The sequence below is a fragment of the Cupressus sempervirens genome, chromosome 3, assembly GCF_028749045.1.
Source record: "Cupressus sempervirens isolate cs-2001-9-10 chromosome 3, ASM2874904v1, whole genome shotgun sequence".
Classification (NCBI taxonomy): domain Eukaryota; kingdom Viridiplantae; phylum Streptophyta; class Pinopsida; order Cupressales; family Cupressaceae; genus Cupressus; species Cupressus sempervirens.
Genome location: NC_143120.1, coordinates 543,837,366 through 543,856,910, shown reverse-complemented (window position 1 = coordinate 543,856,910; position 19,545 = coordinate 543,837,366). Strand labels below are relative to the sequence as shown.

The window sequence follows — 19,545 nt, the reverse complement described above, 5'->3', positions numbered from 1 at the left end:
TTACATAGAACTAAGGATGAAGTACTTTCCTAAAGAACATAGAGGTCATCACTGTTACATCCCAAAATTTTGACCTAATTTTAAATTGTTCATAACCGTTGGATTTAACAGGTTATCCTTGCATGATCATGTGAAATAGGTAGTTATTTGTATTTGTTGTATTAACTATTAATGAAGATGGTCGTTAACCATTAACTGTTATTAGATGATTAGCAGTTGCTTGATTTAAAATAATGATTATTATGTTTTTATGAATTATTATTATTATTATGGTGGAAAGTGTTTTTATGGGTGATTGCAGGAGAAGATGAAGAAGGGGGAAGCATTGCTAAACGAGATCATCGGAATGGGATGTTCACATAGTTTAGTCATCAGGATCAGCAAGTATGACCTTAAACTTCTTTAGAAAGGACGCAACGAATTGATCACAGGATACATTTTTGGGACCCGCATGAGCTACTAAGAAAATATAAAATAATCTAATTTAAAATATAAAATATACCTCAAGAGATTTTTTTAATTGATCTTCATCATATTATTATAGTAAATATTTACATACGTACATATAAATATAAAAATGAAATGGTACTAATAAATTATAATAACGTAATTTAATGATGTCACCCCATTGATATACTTACATGAACATATATAAGTATATATTATAATAACAATTGAAAATTATAACCTTTCCAACTCTTCTTTCCAACTTTTTATTTTATTTTTCTTTCCTTTTCTTTTCATAATCGATTTTAACACATGGAAATTTGAATTGACACAATCTTTTAAAAATCGGTGGAAGCCAAGAAGTCACGGCTTGGTTCTCTATTTGAAAGCCGTGAGAGGGGGCGGGATCTTTCATTTCTCATTCGGCCACATATCTTATTATCTCCGCCACCTTTAGCACTCGGTTACACACATTTCCAAGAGCCGAAAATCCCTTCTTTTACCAATCTAATCGTTCATTACAAGTAAACAGTCTTGCTGAGTACACCTAGTCATTGAGGATTATGTCTTCTGCAGTAGATACATCTGTAATATCATAAGGAGAACAGACTAAGAAATCGGATGCCAAGTTTTCAAACTTCATTACCACCACACACCCATTATATCTTCCATATCCCCCATTGAAGCCTTGTCAAGTGGTTTAATTTCTGCTCCTTGCCATGCAATAATTCGGCTAATGATTTGTGATCATATGTTCTGCAAATAATGCCTCAACGCAACTGGAGAGGACCAGACAGAGTTCGAGTTTTTTAGTACAATATCAAATACTTAATAGGTCATGAGTTATCTTCCCAAGTTTTTAAATGCAATTTTATAGCAGCCAGCTAGGATCAGAACTTCCTCTTATGTCCATATTCATGTTACTTCAACTTGTTGAATAAACCTTGAAGATTTATAAAGAACTTAATTTCTTTTAACCAGTTGAATTGTATTCCATACCAAAGAGAGTTTCTAAATACAATAAGAACTTGTATGAATATCGCTGATCTCAAAAATAAGATGTCACAAATCTTGATGGAAGAAATCAAGGGTGGGATGCCCATAATCTTTTAATACACCTAGGATTCACCAGCATTGTAGCCATGAAGGGGTGAAGAGGTGTAATAGGGCAGAAAGCTCATATTCTTTAATATGCCTAGAAATCACCGGTTGTGTAGCCAAGTATGGTGAAGAGGTGGTAAATCTGCAAGAAAATAAAAAAGAAATTAGACATGAATAACTTAAATGAAGAGTACTCAATAGCTCATGCTCATCCCTATAATAAATCTTGTTGTCAAGTCGAGCGGTGGTGATCGGGTCGTTGAACTCATCGAAAATCCTTGGCCAAGGTAGTCTATAGGCATGTTTTCCATCTAATGATCACTTGATATCAGTAGCGCTGGTTATGTAAGCATGTCTGTTTCATAATTGGGCGGACATTCAAAACACCAGGATGCTCAGGTGGTTGGACTAAAGAACATCCCAAGCCTGATCCTGAGGTAGGGAGGGCCTTTCTAATTTAATAAAATGTGTGGGGTTAAGTATGGTCCGAGGTTGGGAGGTTAAGCCTATGTCAATGCTTCTCCTCTCACCAAAGTCGAGGCTTGCACCACCAGTTAAAGTTTCTCCAATGACACTTGTATATTCCTTTCTTTCTTTTCTTGTTAAGTATTTACTTTACTTGTTAATCAATTGATCATGAATACAGTTATGCTGGTTAATTGTTAATCTATTTATTTTAGTTGATCAAAAATACAGTTGTGAATAGTTAATCGTTGATGTAGTTATAACAGTTGATCATGAATACAGTTATGCTAGTTAATCGTTAATCTATTTGTTTCAGCTGAATATGAATACAATTGTGAATAGTTAATTGTTGATCTAGTTATTTCAATTGAATATGATTATAGCTATTTTCTGTTAATTGATAAAAGCAGTTAATGTCATGTGAAAAGGATTTAGCTATCTATTTATAAATATTGGGAGTTTTTAGTTTAAACCGTCTTTGATTTAGATATGAAAATCCATTTGTTACAATCACCTTGACCTAAGGAGAAAAAATGAAACGGATGAACACTTGAATGGACAAGAGAAGAATGATTGCAATATTGCATCAAGAACTTTAGACATCCACACACACCTCAATTAAAATTTCACAACTAATGCCATTAGAGGCATTGCAGGTTGTTACACCAAAGGGAGAAAACTTAAAATGTTCAACAGCTATAGGTCATCATCAAGCATTACAAGAGCAAGTAGATCAGAATATAGTCAGAAAACATTTCAAGGAGCCAAAGATACAAGGAAAGGAAATAGAAGTGGTTGACTCTTTATATGTTTTGTCCATCACAAGTGATCTAATTATAGGGTTTCATAAGGATTATGAGATTAACTTTACATCATTTCTAGGATCATGCCGGAGGATGACATAGTAGAGGTTGAATCGAGGAATCATAGTTCAGATTATGAGGAGCTCCTTAATAATAAGGATGTCAACCAAAATCCTTTTTCACCTCCCAATAATACTTAGCATCCATGGTTGTGAACGAGATGAGTAATGCTTCCAGTGCAAGAAAATCAGAAAGTACTTCTTTTATGCAATTAATCACCTCGAGATTGATAAACAAGGAAGTGTAACATTGACGGTATGGAGAGATGAGACACAAAAGATAGGGAGCAAGGATACAAGAGAAAGAGCAATGACTTGAAATGCTGCCCGGAAAAATCACATGAAGAAAGGCTGGAAGAAGATAGGTTTGGTCTTAAAAGACAAGAATACCATTCTGCTTATTCATAATCACTTGTTTGAAGTTGAAGTGTACAAAACTTGTGACAGCCCACATTTTGAATTGACTGAAGAAGCAATTTTGAACTCATATAATGGTGAAGATGAATAGAAAACTTGGGACCTTGGTGCATGTCCTATTAGTGATATATGGAAACAAATTTGGAGCAAAGGGAAAAACCCTAATAGTGCTGACACTAGACACTCTCCATTAAAAATACAAGATGTTGTTCTGAACAGGATTCCTTCTTTGGATCAAAGATCAAGAATTCATTGTTCGATTTTGATAGCAAGGAGAAGACTCCATCATATATCTTATAAAAAATGTTATTACTACCATTTTTTTTGATAAAAGATGACATCCATTGATGACCACGTGGTTATTGGACCATTGCTAACTATGAAGGAACAAACATTAAAAAATCCGACAAGTACCATGCCAATTAGTGTAATCAAAGTAGCACAGCAGCAACATGGTGATTCACTCCCAAGACTGATTTGGAAACTGGGAATCAAGATGATCCCATAAGGAGCGTAGTAAAAGTGCTCTTATAAGGTGATTTGAAGTTTTCCAAAGACAATCTTCTAAATAGCATGGGAATGTTCCTCCTCTTAGCAAGACTATTCAACGAGATTGTGTTTTGAACTTTTGGGATCTAGGAATCATGATTGCAAAAATTCTTGTGGGCAAGCATTTTCAAGCATGGGAGATTGTGATGCCTCCATCTTTAGACATAATAATGTAATAGAAACAAATCAAATACGTGGTCAAGGGTTGGTAGACCTTAAGCACCTCCAGATAATTAGAAGATGGTAAGTATATAAGCTTGAGTTAATAAACATCAAGTGCATTCGAGAAAATTGTGAAGTCTTAGAAATAAGATGATTTTCCTTAGCTAGTATTAAGAGGCACAACTGGATGAGATATGAGGATGTTTCAAGATCCCGGATGACAAGCTTAAGGCAACAAGGAAGAAGTATGGTGTTTAGTGTAGATCATCATGCATCAATCATACATAGCGAATATCCATTGCAATACCATCATGATGCATATATTAATACTGTCATGACAGCAATCATTATATAATGATGAGAAGATGAATATAGTAACATGCTCATAGTATTGATTGCAAGGGCAGGGAAGAGCATCATCAAATATGTACAAAAAACTTTCATTTTAATCATGGAATAGAGATTATCTTACAGACAGTGATTAAGAAAAAAGTTGGCTATATGAACAAGTGATCCATATATAAGATGCAAGTTAAGGTGAAATAGATGGAAGCCTGATGCATACTGAAGCCTTGTCATACTATTTATATTAGACAGCAACTGATGAAGATCTCTTATGTATCAATCATGTATTGCATCCCCCTTGAATATCTACCATACAAAGGAAAGGTAATGGAGGCAGCAATACTCATGAATCATAATATGGGTACCACACAAAAATATACTTATCATAATGATCATTCATCCATTAATACCATTGTCTAATAAGATAAAGAATGTCAATTGCCTCATGATTATGAAAAGAGTAATGTATGTTAACAAGAAGAATATTGCTGGATGAAGAGAAATCGACAACCCATACCAATTAAAGCATCAACTAAATTGATCTATAATAAGTATCAATTGAAGGGAGATTAAGCAAGACAAATATAGCTAATATCCATTCTTCAGAAATAATATCAATTACCATTATCAATGCCAAGAAAAATATATATTGGAGGGAGTTCGAGTAAACAAATATCAATTAAGGGAGATAATTATTCCATTGGTTAGTTATTCACATAATGATTGTATTAAGCAAGCAACTCCAATTACAAGCAATTATGTAAAGGTGCAATTAGACAATAACCATCAATTATGAAGAGGTACAATCAAGAAAAGATATGACTATTTTCTAATTAATGGAAGAAACTGTTCAAAAATATTTAAGGATGACCAATTCTCATCCCCAATCATTGAATATTGTCTTTGTTTACTACTTGTATCCATATTTGGATCTGCTCAATTGAAAACTTGCCCTTGGCATCAAACAAGTTGTATAGTTGAAACTTGGAAGGATAAATAAAAAATATCACCATACACAATGCATAATTCTCAAGACATAATGAGAAGCTTAAATCATCACTCGTCGCTGTAGGCAACAAGAGAAGATTATCAGCATATTGTTACTATGGAGAAATAATTATTGCCCTCCAATTATAATTTCAAGAAGGTTTATCTTGAAGATATATGGCTTTATCACGATTTTGAAAGAGGTCAAAGTTTTAGGGGACCGCTCATCATTTTAAGAATGAGCATGAAGGCTAAAGGAGAGCAAATGGAGATTATGTAGACTAGACATGAAGTTTGGTACATGAAAAAGAAATCATGATATAAAGCATGAGCATTAAACTAAGGAAGAACATTAAGAAAAATCTAAAGATAGTGAAGAGTATTCAAAATATCACAAAGAAGGTAGCAAGATAAAAGAGCATGAGGAGAAGCTGTAATATTCCATGATTGTAATGCTCCCACGTACTGAGTTTTGTCTGCAAACAATGGCTGTACAATTGCTAATGGGGCCATACGATGTGGGAATAGAGGCCGTACGGAAGCTATAGTCCTAGCCGTACGGTTGTGAATGGGGTCTCTGGAAGGTGGATGCCGTATAGTTATGACAACTTTACAGTAGAGTGTCAAACCGATGTACGGTGAAAGGGTGATGTTGGCAGAGGAGTGTATGGGAAGGAGTCCATACAAGGAGGTATGGAACCTGTACAGGAAATGATTATGGATGGCCGTACAGTGATTAGGGAGCTCGTACGGTGAGTAGAGAATGTAGAGCCGTACGGAAAGTTAGAGAGAGGAATGTATGCGGGGGTATCAAAAGGAATCCATACGGTATGATGAAGGGGCTGTATGTGAGTGTCTAAGTATGCCCAACGTTGTCTGGATGCTAGGTGTACGGTACAAGGCAATCTCGATGCTATCACTTGAAAAATGTAGAATGTGACATACACAAATTGCAAACACAGAGCGAAAGATTCACCAATTGGTACTAATATTTCCACATACAATTAAGTCTTCAATTTGCCAGATATAGACAGAGATGAACACCGACGAAATAGAGTGAGGGTTGAATTCCACCGAAACCGCAATAAGCCAAATAGGGAAGATCTTTTACTTCCGAAATGGCGAACAACAAGGAACCCTAAATAGGAATTCGTAGTACAAAGAAATATATTCCAAAACATGCCTACTACAATCTACAAGCCGAGCTTAAATACCCGTCGCGAAACTTTCCGAGGGTGTACAAAGATAGCTGACGACGACACAAACTATGGAAACAAAAATAAAATGGGTCTGAAATATATTAAATCAATCGGCCCGTTACAAAAGTTTGATTTATTATTTATTTTATAACGGGAACATTATAGTCCTCCCATCCCAAATTTTGCTTGTCCTCAAGCAAATGCAATGCCGAGTGTTGGAGAATGTGCTCACTCTCCTGCGTCGTGTCGTCCAACAGCAAGTGTTGCCAGCGTACCAAGTATTCCTTCACAGTGCAGTTCTGTAGGGCTCTCTCATGTACTTCGAGGATCTCAGTAGGTTCCAAAATGAGCTTTCCTTCTTCATTGAGTGGTAGAAGGTTGGTAGCAACTGTGACATTTTCCCCTATGGCTTTCTTCAGACACGAAACATAGAAGACATTGTGAATGCGGCTTCCCTCTAGAAGTTCCAGTTCATACGCCACTTCACCAATACGACGAACCACGCGATAGGGGCCATAAAATCATGGCTTCAATTTTTCCTTTCCTGTTCCCTTTAATGAAGATTGTTAGTATGGCTGGAGCCAAAGATAGATCAGATCCCCCACTTCGAAACTCCTCTCTGTTCTGTGTCTGTCGGTGTACATCTTCTGTTGATTTTTTGCTTGCTGTAGGTTTTGTTTCAAGCACCTAGTATGTCTTGTCCCTCCTGAAGTCAGTCCCTTGCCCTTGGAGTGCGACTGTTGCCCAATACTGTGTCGATGAAGGAAAGGGGTTCATACCCATACAGAGCTTTGAAGGGTGCCATTCCGATAAACATGTGATACGTGGTATTGTAGCAGTATTCTCCCAGATCGATCCATTTTACCCACACTCGCTGTTGTGCTGAAACATAGTTTTGAAGGTAGCCTTCAAGCCATTTGTTCACAATCTGTGTTTGTCCGTTTGTCTGCGGGTGGTAACTTGTACTTGGCGATAGCTTTGTTCCTACCATCCAAAATAGTTTTGTCCAAAATCGTCCATCCTGATCACTGATGATGTTTCGGGGTCACCTGTGCAGACAGAAAACTTCTCTAAAGAATAGATCGACAACTTGTGCAGCTTGAAGGTCGGAGGGAATGGCGAAGAAATGTGTGTACTTTGTCAATCTGTCAACCACCACGAAAATACAATCCTTTCCGTTTACCTTGGGAAGCCCTGTTATGAAATCGATCGATATACTTTCCCACTTACATTCGGGAATTGACAAAGGTTATAGCAGTTCGGCAGGTAGAGTATGTTCGGACTTGTTCTACTAGCAGACCGTACACTCTCTTACATACTACAACATGTCCCCTTTAAGTCCTTTCCATGAGAACCTCTCCCGAAGAATTCTATAAGTTTTGAGGAAACCCAAGTGTCCAACTAGGGGTGAGTCGTGCACTTGTTTCAAGATTTTCTGCTTTAGTTTGGATTCTGGCACCAAATATATCCGGTTTTTATAGTAGATGATGTCATCCATCACTCTGTACCGATCATCGTGGGTGTGGCCATCCATTATTTCACAGGCAAATGTATTTTTGGAATATTCCACTAACAGATGTGCCTTCCAGTCGGCGAAAATCTGGTCTAGTGAGCAGATGGTGGGTTTCTGGGACAAGGCATCTGCAACCACATTGTTTTTCCCTTTCATATATTCAAAGTCAAAATCAAAAGCTTGAACTTTGCTTACCCATTTTTGTTGTTGTTCGTTCAAGTCCCATTGCTCTAGAAAATATCTCAGACTATTGTGATCCGTATAGACAACAAACTTGGCACCTACCAGATACTGCCGGAACTTGGTTAGTGCATGTATGATGGCCAACATTTCTTTGTCGTAGATGAAAAATAGGCGTTCTGTTGGCATAAGCTTCCTGCTCTCATAAGCAATGGGATGCCTATCTTGCATCAATATCGCTCCAATGCCTTCCCCGGACGCGTTGCACTCCAAAATGAATGATCGAGTGAAGTCAGGTAGCACGGGACAAGTGCTCATGGCCTCTTTCAGCTTATCAAAGGTGAGTTGTGCCTTTTCGTTAAACTGGAATGATCCCTTCTTCGTCAGATCCCTTAAAGGGGCCCTGAGCTAAGAGAATCCTTTGACGAACGTCTTGTAGTAACTACACAGTTTGAAAAATCCTTGTATATCTGTGAGTGATTTTGGGAGAGGCCATTCGAGGATAGCTTGAATCTTCTCTTGATGCACTTGAACTCCATATTTACTGACAACATGCCCCAAGTACAATATTTCTGTCATACCAAATTCACATTTGGACTGCTTGACGAACAAGGACTGTTCCTCCATGATACTTAGAACTTCATTCAGATGCTTCAGGTGCTCCGCCCATGTCCTGCTAGAAATAAAAAGATCATCAAGAATACCATAAACACTTATGCAATTGCTTGTTGAAGATGCGGATCATGCATGATTAAAATGTAGTAGGTGCATTGGTCGATCCGAAAGGCATGAACAGAAACTCATAATGTCCGTAGTAACAATGGAAAGCCGTTTTCTCCACATCTTCTTCCCTCATGCAGATCTAATGGTATCCGGCACGAAGATCTATTTTTGAAAAGTAGATCGCGCCATGTAGTTCATCCAGCAACTCATCTATCGTTGGAATGGGATATGTTCTTTATTATTTTTTTGTTCAACACACGGTAGTCCACACACATGCGCATCATCCCATCCTTCTTTTTGACCAAGACCACAGATGACGCGAATGGGCTAGAATTGGGACGGTCCATCCTTTCTCTTCCTGAATCGTCCTTTCGATCTCATCTTTGAATTTCTTGGGATGGCGGTACAGTGTGGTTATGATTAGCTTTGCCCCTGATTCCAACTCGATAGTGTGTTCAAACCCTTGATGAGGTGGTATGCCAAGAGGAATATCCATGAAAATCTTCACATGTCTACTTAAAACATCCTGAAGTTCATCATCCTGCGAAGGTGTTCGACGCCCCTTTATAGGTTCCGCTGAGATAAGACAATGTGCAGCCCACGCAACGTCATCGTGCCGAAAGATTGCCTCCATCCGATGTGTAGAAACTTCCTTCGGACCTTCATTTTCCATTCCTCAGAGGACAACCTTCTTTCCGTCAACCACAAAAGTGAAGTCCATCCGTTTGAATCTCTGAGTGAATTCATCAAGGGTCTCCATCTACTGTATGCCAAGAATAACTTCCATGTCGACCAGGTCCACTATGAAGAAGTCCTCAGTCACCGTGTGATTCGCCATTGTGATACTTAGTTGAGGAACAAGGTGTGTAGGGTAGAAAAGTCCCTCCAACAACCTTGACTTGAAAGTCTACGTGCGCCTCTATAGGTAGACTTCTTCGTTTTATCAAGAATGAGTTTATGAAATTTAGAGTGGCTTCGCTATCCAACATCACCGTAACCCTTTGTCCTTGAAGGGTACCCCATACACAAAAAATTGTGCACCTTAGGCTGCTAGCCAATGCAATAATTCTTCCGCGTTGTACCAGAGTGGCAATTCTCTCCGTATGGTTCAAACTGATGTTGGTGTCATGGTAGTGTTGGTTATCTTTGACCGACATTTCTTCCTATTCATCCTCATCATCGGACACGAACTCAATGTAATAGATCTTCCCCTTTCCGAGGCATCGGTGGCTAGGCTCCCAAGGTTCCTTGCAATTGAAACACAATTTCTTCCTTTGGAGCTCCTATTTGGTAGCTTCATCCAACGATGGCTTCTTGGGCAGAGGTTTGTCCCTTGGAAACGTTGGCAGTTTAGGATGTGAGTAACTTCGAGAGGATGATGCCGATGACGATGCCAGACTCCATGCTTTATTGATTGCTTCAGACAGGGTGGTAGGATTGAACCCCTTTACCTAACCCTTCAGAGGTTTTGTTAATCCGTCCATGAAGAGCACTACCCATCTTCTTTCGGAAATGTCCGTGACCAAAACAGTCTTTGAAATTCTGCAATGAATTGATCGATCAATCCAGTTTGTCTCAGTTGCGCCAAATTTTTGAAATTGAGCTTCAAATCTTTACCATCAAATCGTTCTATCAATCTCTTTTTGAATTCCGCATAAGTATTTATTTGATCATGCCCTAATGTGATGGTGCCGTGGTGCCACCATTCATGCGCAACTCCCTCCAAGTCCAGTGTGGCAAACTTGATTGCTTCTTCTTCAGGCATAGGATTCAGCTGGAAGTAGGTATCGGCTTTCATTACCCATGCTTGCATAGATATGGAACCCGATCCGTCAAATGGAGACAGATTTACCTTACTGAACTTCCTTCTAAGATCATCGTTAGAGTATCCTCTGTTTCCGCCTCCCAAATATCTCATTCTCAGATCTGCGTAGTCTTCGTAGGATATATCTTCTTCAAGGTTTGCATTCTTCCAGTCTTCTCTCATCTCTTTGAAGGTTGGTTGTCTCCCTCCGTTTTGTGCCTCCGTCTGTGGTGGAAAAGTAGGCATGGAAGGTCGAGAGCATGTTGGCTGAGGGTCTGATTTACCTGACACCAAGTCCGCACTGTGACCATTTTTTCTCCAGATATTTTGTTCTTCACCAATTTCTTGAGAGTTTCTTCCATGAGTCATTGCGTATCAGTGATCTATGCCTAATTCCTGGCAAGTTACCTTAGTAATGCCACAAGTTTGGCAGTGGTCGGTTCCCGTTTGTTAGCCATTCGATCAACGAAATGTGTCCTTCTCTTTCGGCTATAAACTCTCATTCATTGTCCATAGGTTGGCAGGATCGAAGCGCTCTGATACCACTGTAATATTCCACGACTGTAATGGTCCCACGTATTGAGTTCTGTCTGCAAACAATGGCTGTATAATTTCTTAGAATGGGGCCATATGGTGTGGGAATTGAGGCCATACAGAAGCTATAGTCTTAGCCGTAAGGTGATTATTGATAGATGGGGCCATACAGTTGTGAATGGGATCTTTGGAAGGTGGATGCCATACAGTTATGGAAACTGTATAGTAGAGTGTCAAACTGAGGTGTGTACGGTGAAAGGGTGATGTTGGCAGAGGAGTGTACGGGAAGGGGTCCATATAGGGAGGTATGGAACTTGTACGGGAAATGATTATGGATGGCTGTAGGTGATTAGGGAGCTTGTATGGTGAGTAGAGAATGCAGAGTCGTACGAAAAGTTGGAGAGTGGAATGTATGTAGGGGCATCAAAAGGAATCCGTATGGTATGATGAAGGGGCCGTACGTGAGTGTCTAAGTATGCACAACGTTGTCTAGATGCTAGGTGTACAGTACAAGGCAATCTTGATGCTATCACTTGAGAATGTGACATACACAAATTGCAAACGCAGAGCCAAAGATTCACCAATTGGTACTGATATTTCCACATACAATTAAGTCTTCAATTTGCTAGATACAGACAGAGATGAACATCAACAGAATAGGGTGAGGGTTAAATCCTACCAAAATTGCAATAAGCCAAATAGGGAAGATCTTTCTCTTCCAAAATGGCGAAAAATAGGGAACCCTAAATAGGAGTTCGCAATACAGAGAAATATATTCCAAAGCATGCCTACTACAATCTACAAGCCGAGCTTAAATAACCGTCGGGAAACTTTCAAAGGGTGTACAAAGATAATCGATGGTGACACAAACTACGAAAACAAAAATAAAATGAGTCCGAGATATACTAAATCAATCGGCTCGTTACAAAAGTTTGATTTATTATTTATTTTGTAATGGGAACATTACAGAAGCTTGAAGAAATAAACAATGAAGATTGTAGATAAAAGATCAGTAGGAAGAGGACAAAAAAGGATCAAAAGATGAGCATAAGGAAGGATTTGAATTTGAGCACTAGGCAGACTCAAAGAAAAACTCAAGGAAGAATAGGAAGAAGAGCATAGAGAAAAAAAAAAAAAAAAAGCACAAAGAGTTGTGTACTTGTCAATTAAGATAATGTACATCTACTCTAGCTAAAGGAGCAAATGGATGACAAGGTTGAAGCTTCAAAGATAAAACAAAAATAACCAAGTCAACAGAAATTTTCATGTACCAACATCTATGACACCATGAGAGGCAATAACATAGAGGCATAGTAAGGAGCATTACGATAGAATGGCTATGAATGCACAAGTAATCAAGGAAACATACATTATGGATATGCTTCGTGGAATGACTATGGACATACATGGATTTTAAGGAGAAAATATCATACTTATGCATAGTGTGAGAGGAGTAGAAATGAGGACTAGAGTAGTGCCAAGGGCATGTTAGCATCAAGAATTATCATGTACAAAGATGACTCATGGATGGATCATGCATATAATGTCACGTGTAACAAAATTTGTGAAGTTTTAGCATGTGGTTTCTTTCCATGTTTGAAGGACAATAAATGTTGAGGCGGTGGAATGTCATACACTTCATTACACAATATTATGATGTATGTGAGCTTACATAGTAGCTATCTTGTGTTACACTTGACAACTTGATTTTATATGTGTTGGGTCAATTTTTGTTACTTATTGGTTGATCTAATTTATGGTAAATGGGTTAATCTTATACCATTATCCTAGGATTACAAGATGAGAAGGATCAAGAAATTTTGTTCGTGCTTTTTCATATGGAGACTTGGAAAATTTCAAATTTCCTTCATTGTTGACACTTATGTAGAGTTCTTTATAAAGTTCCGAAATGACATTTAGCTTCCTGTCATACCAATTGAAGGAGTTGCACAGCTCGTTTCATTGATTCATTCATCATAGAAGTTGGCCTAATTTATAATAAATGCGATAAGATTTTACCTTTACCATGATTTAGATTATAATTGTCATGATGGTATTACTAGGGTATATTGGTACACACCATGCATTTCGTGTTTTTCAATTTGATAATATTTCAGCACACTTCTGCATATCAGATATATGGTTCTTAACAATGTGTTTTGCTTGTCATGTTATGTAAAACTAATAGTCACATTCTTTTTGGTTAAGACTATTTCCATTTTTCTATGTTTTGACTCTTTCTTCTTCATGACTAGGAAATAACCTCCATGAGAGGGCTAAAATTAGAAGTGGAAGCAATCCCACTTGTCGGGATGGGGCATGCCTACCAACGCTCTGGTATTGCTACTGTAGGACCATCAAAGAATATGCCTAGTGGAGGGTATAGATACAAAATTAAACATTTCAATTTTGTCAGTTTAGGCTTTTAACTTCTCATTCATCAAGTTACTCGGAACGTTGAAATATTTGAACAATTCAAGGATCTAGATTATGGTTTCTGTCACCCAATCATTGGATTGTGACTCTGCATTCTCATCTTCTCCTTTTTGTAGATTCTTTTTCATGAGCAAACTACGTATGCTGCAGGATATCCTTGCTGGTTTAATACCGCTGACTGTTTTACAGGTATGTAATCTGTCATGGATTTGCATTGTTTGACAATGAACTAGCATAGTGTTACTTTTGTTTTTCTTGGTAGGGGTTATGATTTCTTTTCCAGGCATGTAGTTATGCTTTTCTATGTCTTCTGTTTGAATTCTTGTAAAGTGGAAGACAATGCAGGCTTGGGCAGTGAAAAATCCAGATGGGACTCTTCTTGCAGTTGGGGACCTCTTTCCTTTGTTTCTTGCATGGATGGTTTCAAGGAAACCCATAAAAGTTTGCAAGAGGAGCACTGAAAGTGGAATTAAATTTATATTTGTTGGAACTGCAAAAAGTCAATATTACCGTTATGATGATGATAATCTAAATCACAAGCTTGGATTCTATGATCGTGGTAAGGATTGCCCTACCTTATTTTCAAGTTTGATTTAGCTTATCTTGTTGTTTTGTTCCCTAAATTCATGAGATCTGGTAGGAATATGCTGGTCACATTTTTGGATCCTGAGGTCACCTAGAAAAGTTAGGAGGAGAGAACTTTTGGCCACTCACAAATTATGAGTCGTTATATTATGTAGTACTTGATAATTGCAGCTATATATATATATATATATGTAATTTCTGATTTGATTTTTCACATATTTTCTAGAAACTTTACCAGCAGATGCCTACAAAAATATGGTGGCTAATAACTTGTCAGACTAACAATCACCCGTGTATGAAGAATGAAGTTATTAAGTAGAATGCCTTGTTTTCTGTAATGACTGGTTTAAATGTTGGCTGAGAGGGCATCCAGCATCTTTTAACAAATCTGTGTTTTTCTTAGCTAGTCTCTTTAGCATTGGGTACACGACAATTGACAAGTTGATGACCTGTACTATTCTCAGTTAACCATATTTCACCAACAGATTGGTATATACAATAGCATGTTTAACTTATTCTTTTAGACACTAAATATAAAATGCAAAAGTCATAATCAAGGTCACTGGGAGACGGGGAGACTTGGAGGTCTCCGGTACTGGTACTAGTACCGGTACAGCAATTTTTCAAAAATAGGCAACGGGGGTACTAGGAGACGGCAATTTTTTTAATAGTTTAAAGAGTCTAATACTAAATACAAAATTTGAAAATAGTAATACTGTAAAACTAAAAGACTAAAGTAAATAATAATGGTAATGTCACATTTATATAGAGCCAAATATTTCAAAACTCACATAATCACCATATTGTATCTCATTGGTCTTAATTTTTGCATTAAAAACATTAAAATTGAGGGCTAAAATACATAAAATTCTTTAATATTATATTTTATCAGGAGACTTCGTCATGAAGTCTCCAATCTTTTTTGAGGTCTCCGGAGACACGAAAAGTCTCTGAGACACGTCTCGGTCTTCGAGATGTGACTTTTAGGGGGGAGACAGGTCTCCTCGTAACCATGGTCATAATCTTCTGTCCTAATTTCCTTTTCATCTTGAAGCACATTCATGTCTTAGCTATGTCCGCAAATGATACAAAAAGGACTTTATAACTATCTACAATTTTTTTATACATTTGGCTTGTACTCCTCCCATTGCATGCCCTAGAGAGGTTTTACTGTGTGGGAATGGTATATGCTTCATAGAAGTCATTGTGAGAAGCTATCAATGGAAGCGGTTAACGATATTGGATGCTGAATGATTATTGTGCTGTTTCTTTCCAATGCAGTATCTCCAAAGAAAAATGTCATGGAAGAAGAATTCAGGTCTTTTAAAATTAGATGGAAACATTGATACGATTGTGATATATAAATCTTCAGTATGATGTAGCAGTGAAAGGGCTTTTCTCTGTGCAGATTTATAGAGAACCACCACAATCCAATGATGACAAGGACTAAGGAGTTCACTAAAGCTATTAGCATGCCTTTTTCGAATCCTTTAATAAAAAGGATTAATACAGAGGACGCTGGCAAGAAAAAATGGCGGTACTTTCTACGTGTTGTATTTTCACCCTGGACTCAGTTATTCAAAGGGAGCAAGGAGTTGATCCAAACAGAGTGCTAACTAGTTAAGTGAACATAAAAGCATATAAGACACCACATCATTTATAGAATTCTGGTATATTTGTATTATTCTGGTATATTTGTATTATCAAGATCAATCAAGTACATTCATTTATCCTGATATCTTTTTTACATCATCTACATTAATTCATACATATTCATCTATATATCTTTCTTACACATTCTTATATATTTTCTCTCTATATTTTCCCTCATCCTTAGTTCACGCACGTGCGCGTGCGCACACACACACATCTTTTTTTGTATGGATGGCTTCAAGGAAACCCATAAAAGTTTAAAATATTACTGGAAAAGGAATTGAATTTATATTTGTTGGAACTGCAAAAAATGATTACTTTCACGATGATGACAGACTAAATCACAAGCTTGGATTCTATGATCTTGATAAGAATTGCCGTACTTTAAATTCAAGTTTGATTTAGCTTGTCTTGTCAATTTGTTCCTCCCCTACATTTGTAAACTCCCGAAATTTGGTTGGGAGATGCTTGTCACTGTCTTTGAATGCCAAGGTCATGTAGAAAAGTTAAAAGGCGAGAATTTTTGGCCACTCACCAATGATGAGTCATTATATTATCATTATGAATCAAGTTTTGATTGCAGCTATATAAGTGTTATTTATGATCTTATATTTAGCATATTTTCTAGAAACTTTACCAGCAGATGCCTATAGAAATATGCTGGCTATTAACTTGTCATACTAACAATCACCCCTGTGTGAAGAACTATACTTCACCAATAAATTGGTATACGCAACAGCATTTTTAACTTATACTTTTAGACACTAAATATAAAATCGAATATTAATTAATCTTCTGTCGTAATTTTCTTTTCATCTTGAAGCACATTCATGTCTTAGTTATGTATACGAATGGTACAAAAACGTCTTTATAACTATCCACAATAATCTCTAGAGATTTGGCTTGAATTCCTCCCTTTACATGCCATATCCAAGTTTTACTGAACGGGTATATTAAATAGGAAGCTACCAATGGGTTGGGTAGTTTACTGGCATTCTTTTGAGTTTCCTACCAATACTAATTTATGATTAGTAATGAGATAATTAGCTATTTATAGTATCCATCCTATTTTGAACAATCCTTGATGCTGAGAGAGGGGGCGAATCTACATATTTTAAAACTTAATGAGTTATTATTCGTTCTATCCATTCATCACAAATGTAGAAGTAAATATCAAAAGCATAATATGCAATTCACAAGAACACCAAGATTTTAACATGGAAAAGGAAGGATGGAAAAACCACAGGGAGATCCAACTCACAGTATAGGAATTGCTTTACTCTGATTGTTTTAGTCTCTCTGCCAAGGAAGCTCACTGCTCCTAAAACTTGCAAGCTAAGGCACATTGCCTAAGGGCAAGATAGAGAGGACTTGTGGATTATGGTTCTCTATTTCGTGCATTACTGACTTCATCAGTATGTTTCACAACATTCACTTGCCATATGCTTTGGATTTGCACCTGCACACCTTCATACTTACCTGTGCCTATTCCTACCATTAATTAGCTTGCCATACTACCGTGTCCAATGCACAACTTGCACCTATAAGGCAACTTTTAATCAGGTCCAGAATGCACTTCTAAGTGGTTGTGGAAAGGAAAGTCTTTTTCATGCCTCGACTGCTACTATTATTTCACATGCTATTCTAGTACTTTTCTGACAAGTCACTTCTGCGTATTGATTCTAGCAAATATATCTTTTTCTTAGCGGTCATCTTCTGGGGTGGTTTCTTAGGAACTATTGCTCCTTTACATGGTATCATGAACACTAGTAAATTTAGACGGCTGGAAGGAGATTGTAATGGAGCGCAATCCATGATAGGGGATAGTATTCTGGGGTGTGTGGCAGTCATTACACATTGAACACTTGTTCATATTCCATGATATTGAATATACGTATCTGTGTTTCTTTTTCCACCTCTGCATGCCTAAATGCTTTCATCATTCTGTCATTTTCATTTGTTTCGTGCCGCCAGGTGCGACATTCAATGCCACTTAGCCCTTTCCAAGTTAGGGCATCAACTATATTTTTCTCCTTGTTCTGTACTTACGGCCTTGAGATCTTTAATTTCAAGCTACTGCCTATTTCTATCTACTTTTTTTTGGTGATGTCAGTATTTTTTGGGTCTCCAAAACTGACAATCACCATCTATTTCTTGAAAGGCATTAGTTTTCAGTTGTCTTTTTGTCACTGAATTTTGAATTTGTTAGACCTTGGTTGTACGACAATATGAACCTTCTGTACAACAACACTTGAAGTTGGTTTGATAGCACTTGGAGGCTTCTAGGCAGTAGGGACGCCTATGAATAGTAGGTGTTACATTGGTAGATACCAAACTCCATAACGTGTTGAGTTTAAATGATCTTACTTGTACGTTGGGGAGTCTCAACAATCCTTGTATGGTCACAAATTTGAACTACAAAGACTATACGACAAGTACTATGGTATGAAGTAGAGGAGGCTTCCATACAATGTTAATAGCAACTCTCTATATCCATACAATGGCAATAGCAATATCAAACACAACCTTTCTTACTCGTATGGTGGTGGCAATAACAATCCTCAACCGTGTAGGAGAAATGAAAATTTGAGACCTTTGTACACATACATGACTAGTAATATATCTGTACAAGAAGTTTTGAACCCTTTGTATAATGGCAGTGTATGGACACCTTCTGTATGGTACAATTCAAATCCTATACAATGACGATATAGTACAAAACCCATAGATGACCACAAAATTCAGACTTTTGTATGATGTGATGAGTTTGTAAGGTTAGCATAGTAGCAATAGAGAAGAATATTGTATGGTGGCAGGACCAGATGATGCTCATATGGTGGTAGTGACTTGGTTCCATATGGTTGTTAGGATTATGAGACAAAATATAACAGTTACATGCAAATATAACTAATAACACAAAAGGAATAAAGCAAACACAAATGGAACTAAAGGTAGGAAGATTTAATGTGGTTCACCCAATATTGGGCTATGTTCTCCATATAGCCAGTCCAATATTATTATCCAGTAATTTGACTTGATTACAATCTATAATCCCTTGCAAGAAGCTGCAGAATCATTATACATCATAAAATCCCTAACCCTAATCCATTTTATGACTTATGTTGGTTACTAAATTAGGGCTAGAATATGTTGTCCAATAGAAAAATAACTCCTGACATCTTTTGAAATAATAAAGTTGTTTTTGGCCTCATAGCATGCTGTCCCTCAACCCCACCTTATATTGCGACAGGGAAGCACTGCCTCTTGACCTCGCAAGGGGTGCTGTCCTTGACCCTATCATGGGGATGCTGCCCCCAAACCCCCATAGGAAAGTCTGGGGGAAAATCGCGTCGAAGGAAGTGGGGAGAACGCAACGTTTGAGTTTGATTAGGCTCCACATAACAATGGTGACAATGAATACAATCCTTCAGTCGACCCTTTTGCATTTATTTATGCCAATGGTAAATAAAAATGAACTCCAACCCTTTTTATAACTTCAGTCTCTTTATCATATGGAGTTTTTTATCTTTATTTTTGCCTCTTTTTTGAAGTTTTCTTCTTTTTTCCTCCATCCTCTAGTCCA

At 37.5% G+C, this 19,545-nt stretch overlaps 1 protein-coding gene across 8 annotated transcripts in view; it reads left to right on the top strand.

Moving 5' to 3' along the window:
- Window positions 1-19,545, top strand: part of LOC149567568 (uncharacterized) — a 328,096-nt gene that overhangs the window by 81,318 nt on the left and 227,233 nt on the right. For 4 of the 8 annotated variants that reach the window (XM_089820792.1, XM_089820795.1, XM_089820794.1 and 1 more), the window contains exons 2-4: window positions 13,544-13,668; window positions 13,841-13,913; window positions 14,055-14,283. In XM_089820792.1, the coding sequence (XP_089676918.1) occupies window positions 13,544-13,668; window positions 13,841-13,913; window positions 14,055-14,283 (427 nt within the window). Of the gene's footprint in view, window positions 1-13,543; window positions 13,669-13,840; window positions 13,914-14,054; window positions 14,284-19,545 lie in introns of those variants that run through there. The other 4 variants (XM_089820793.1, XM_089820797.1, XM_089820798.1 and 1 more) reach the window with 2 other exon arrangements.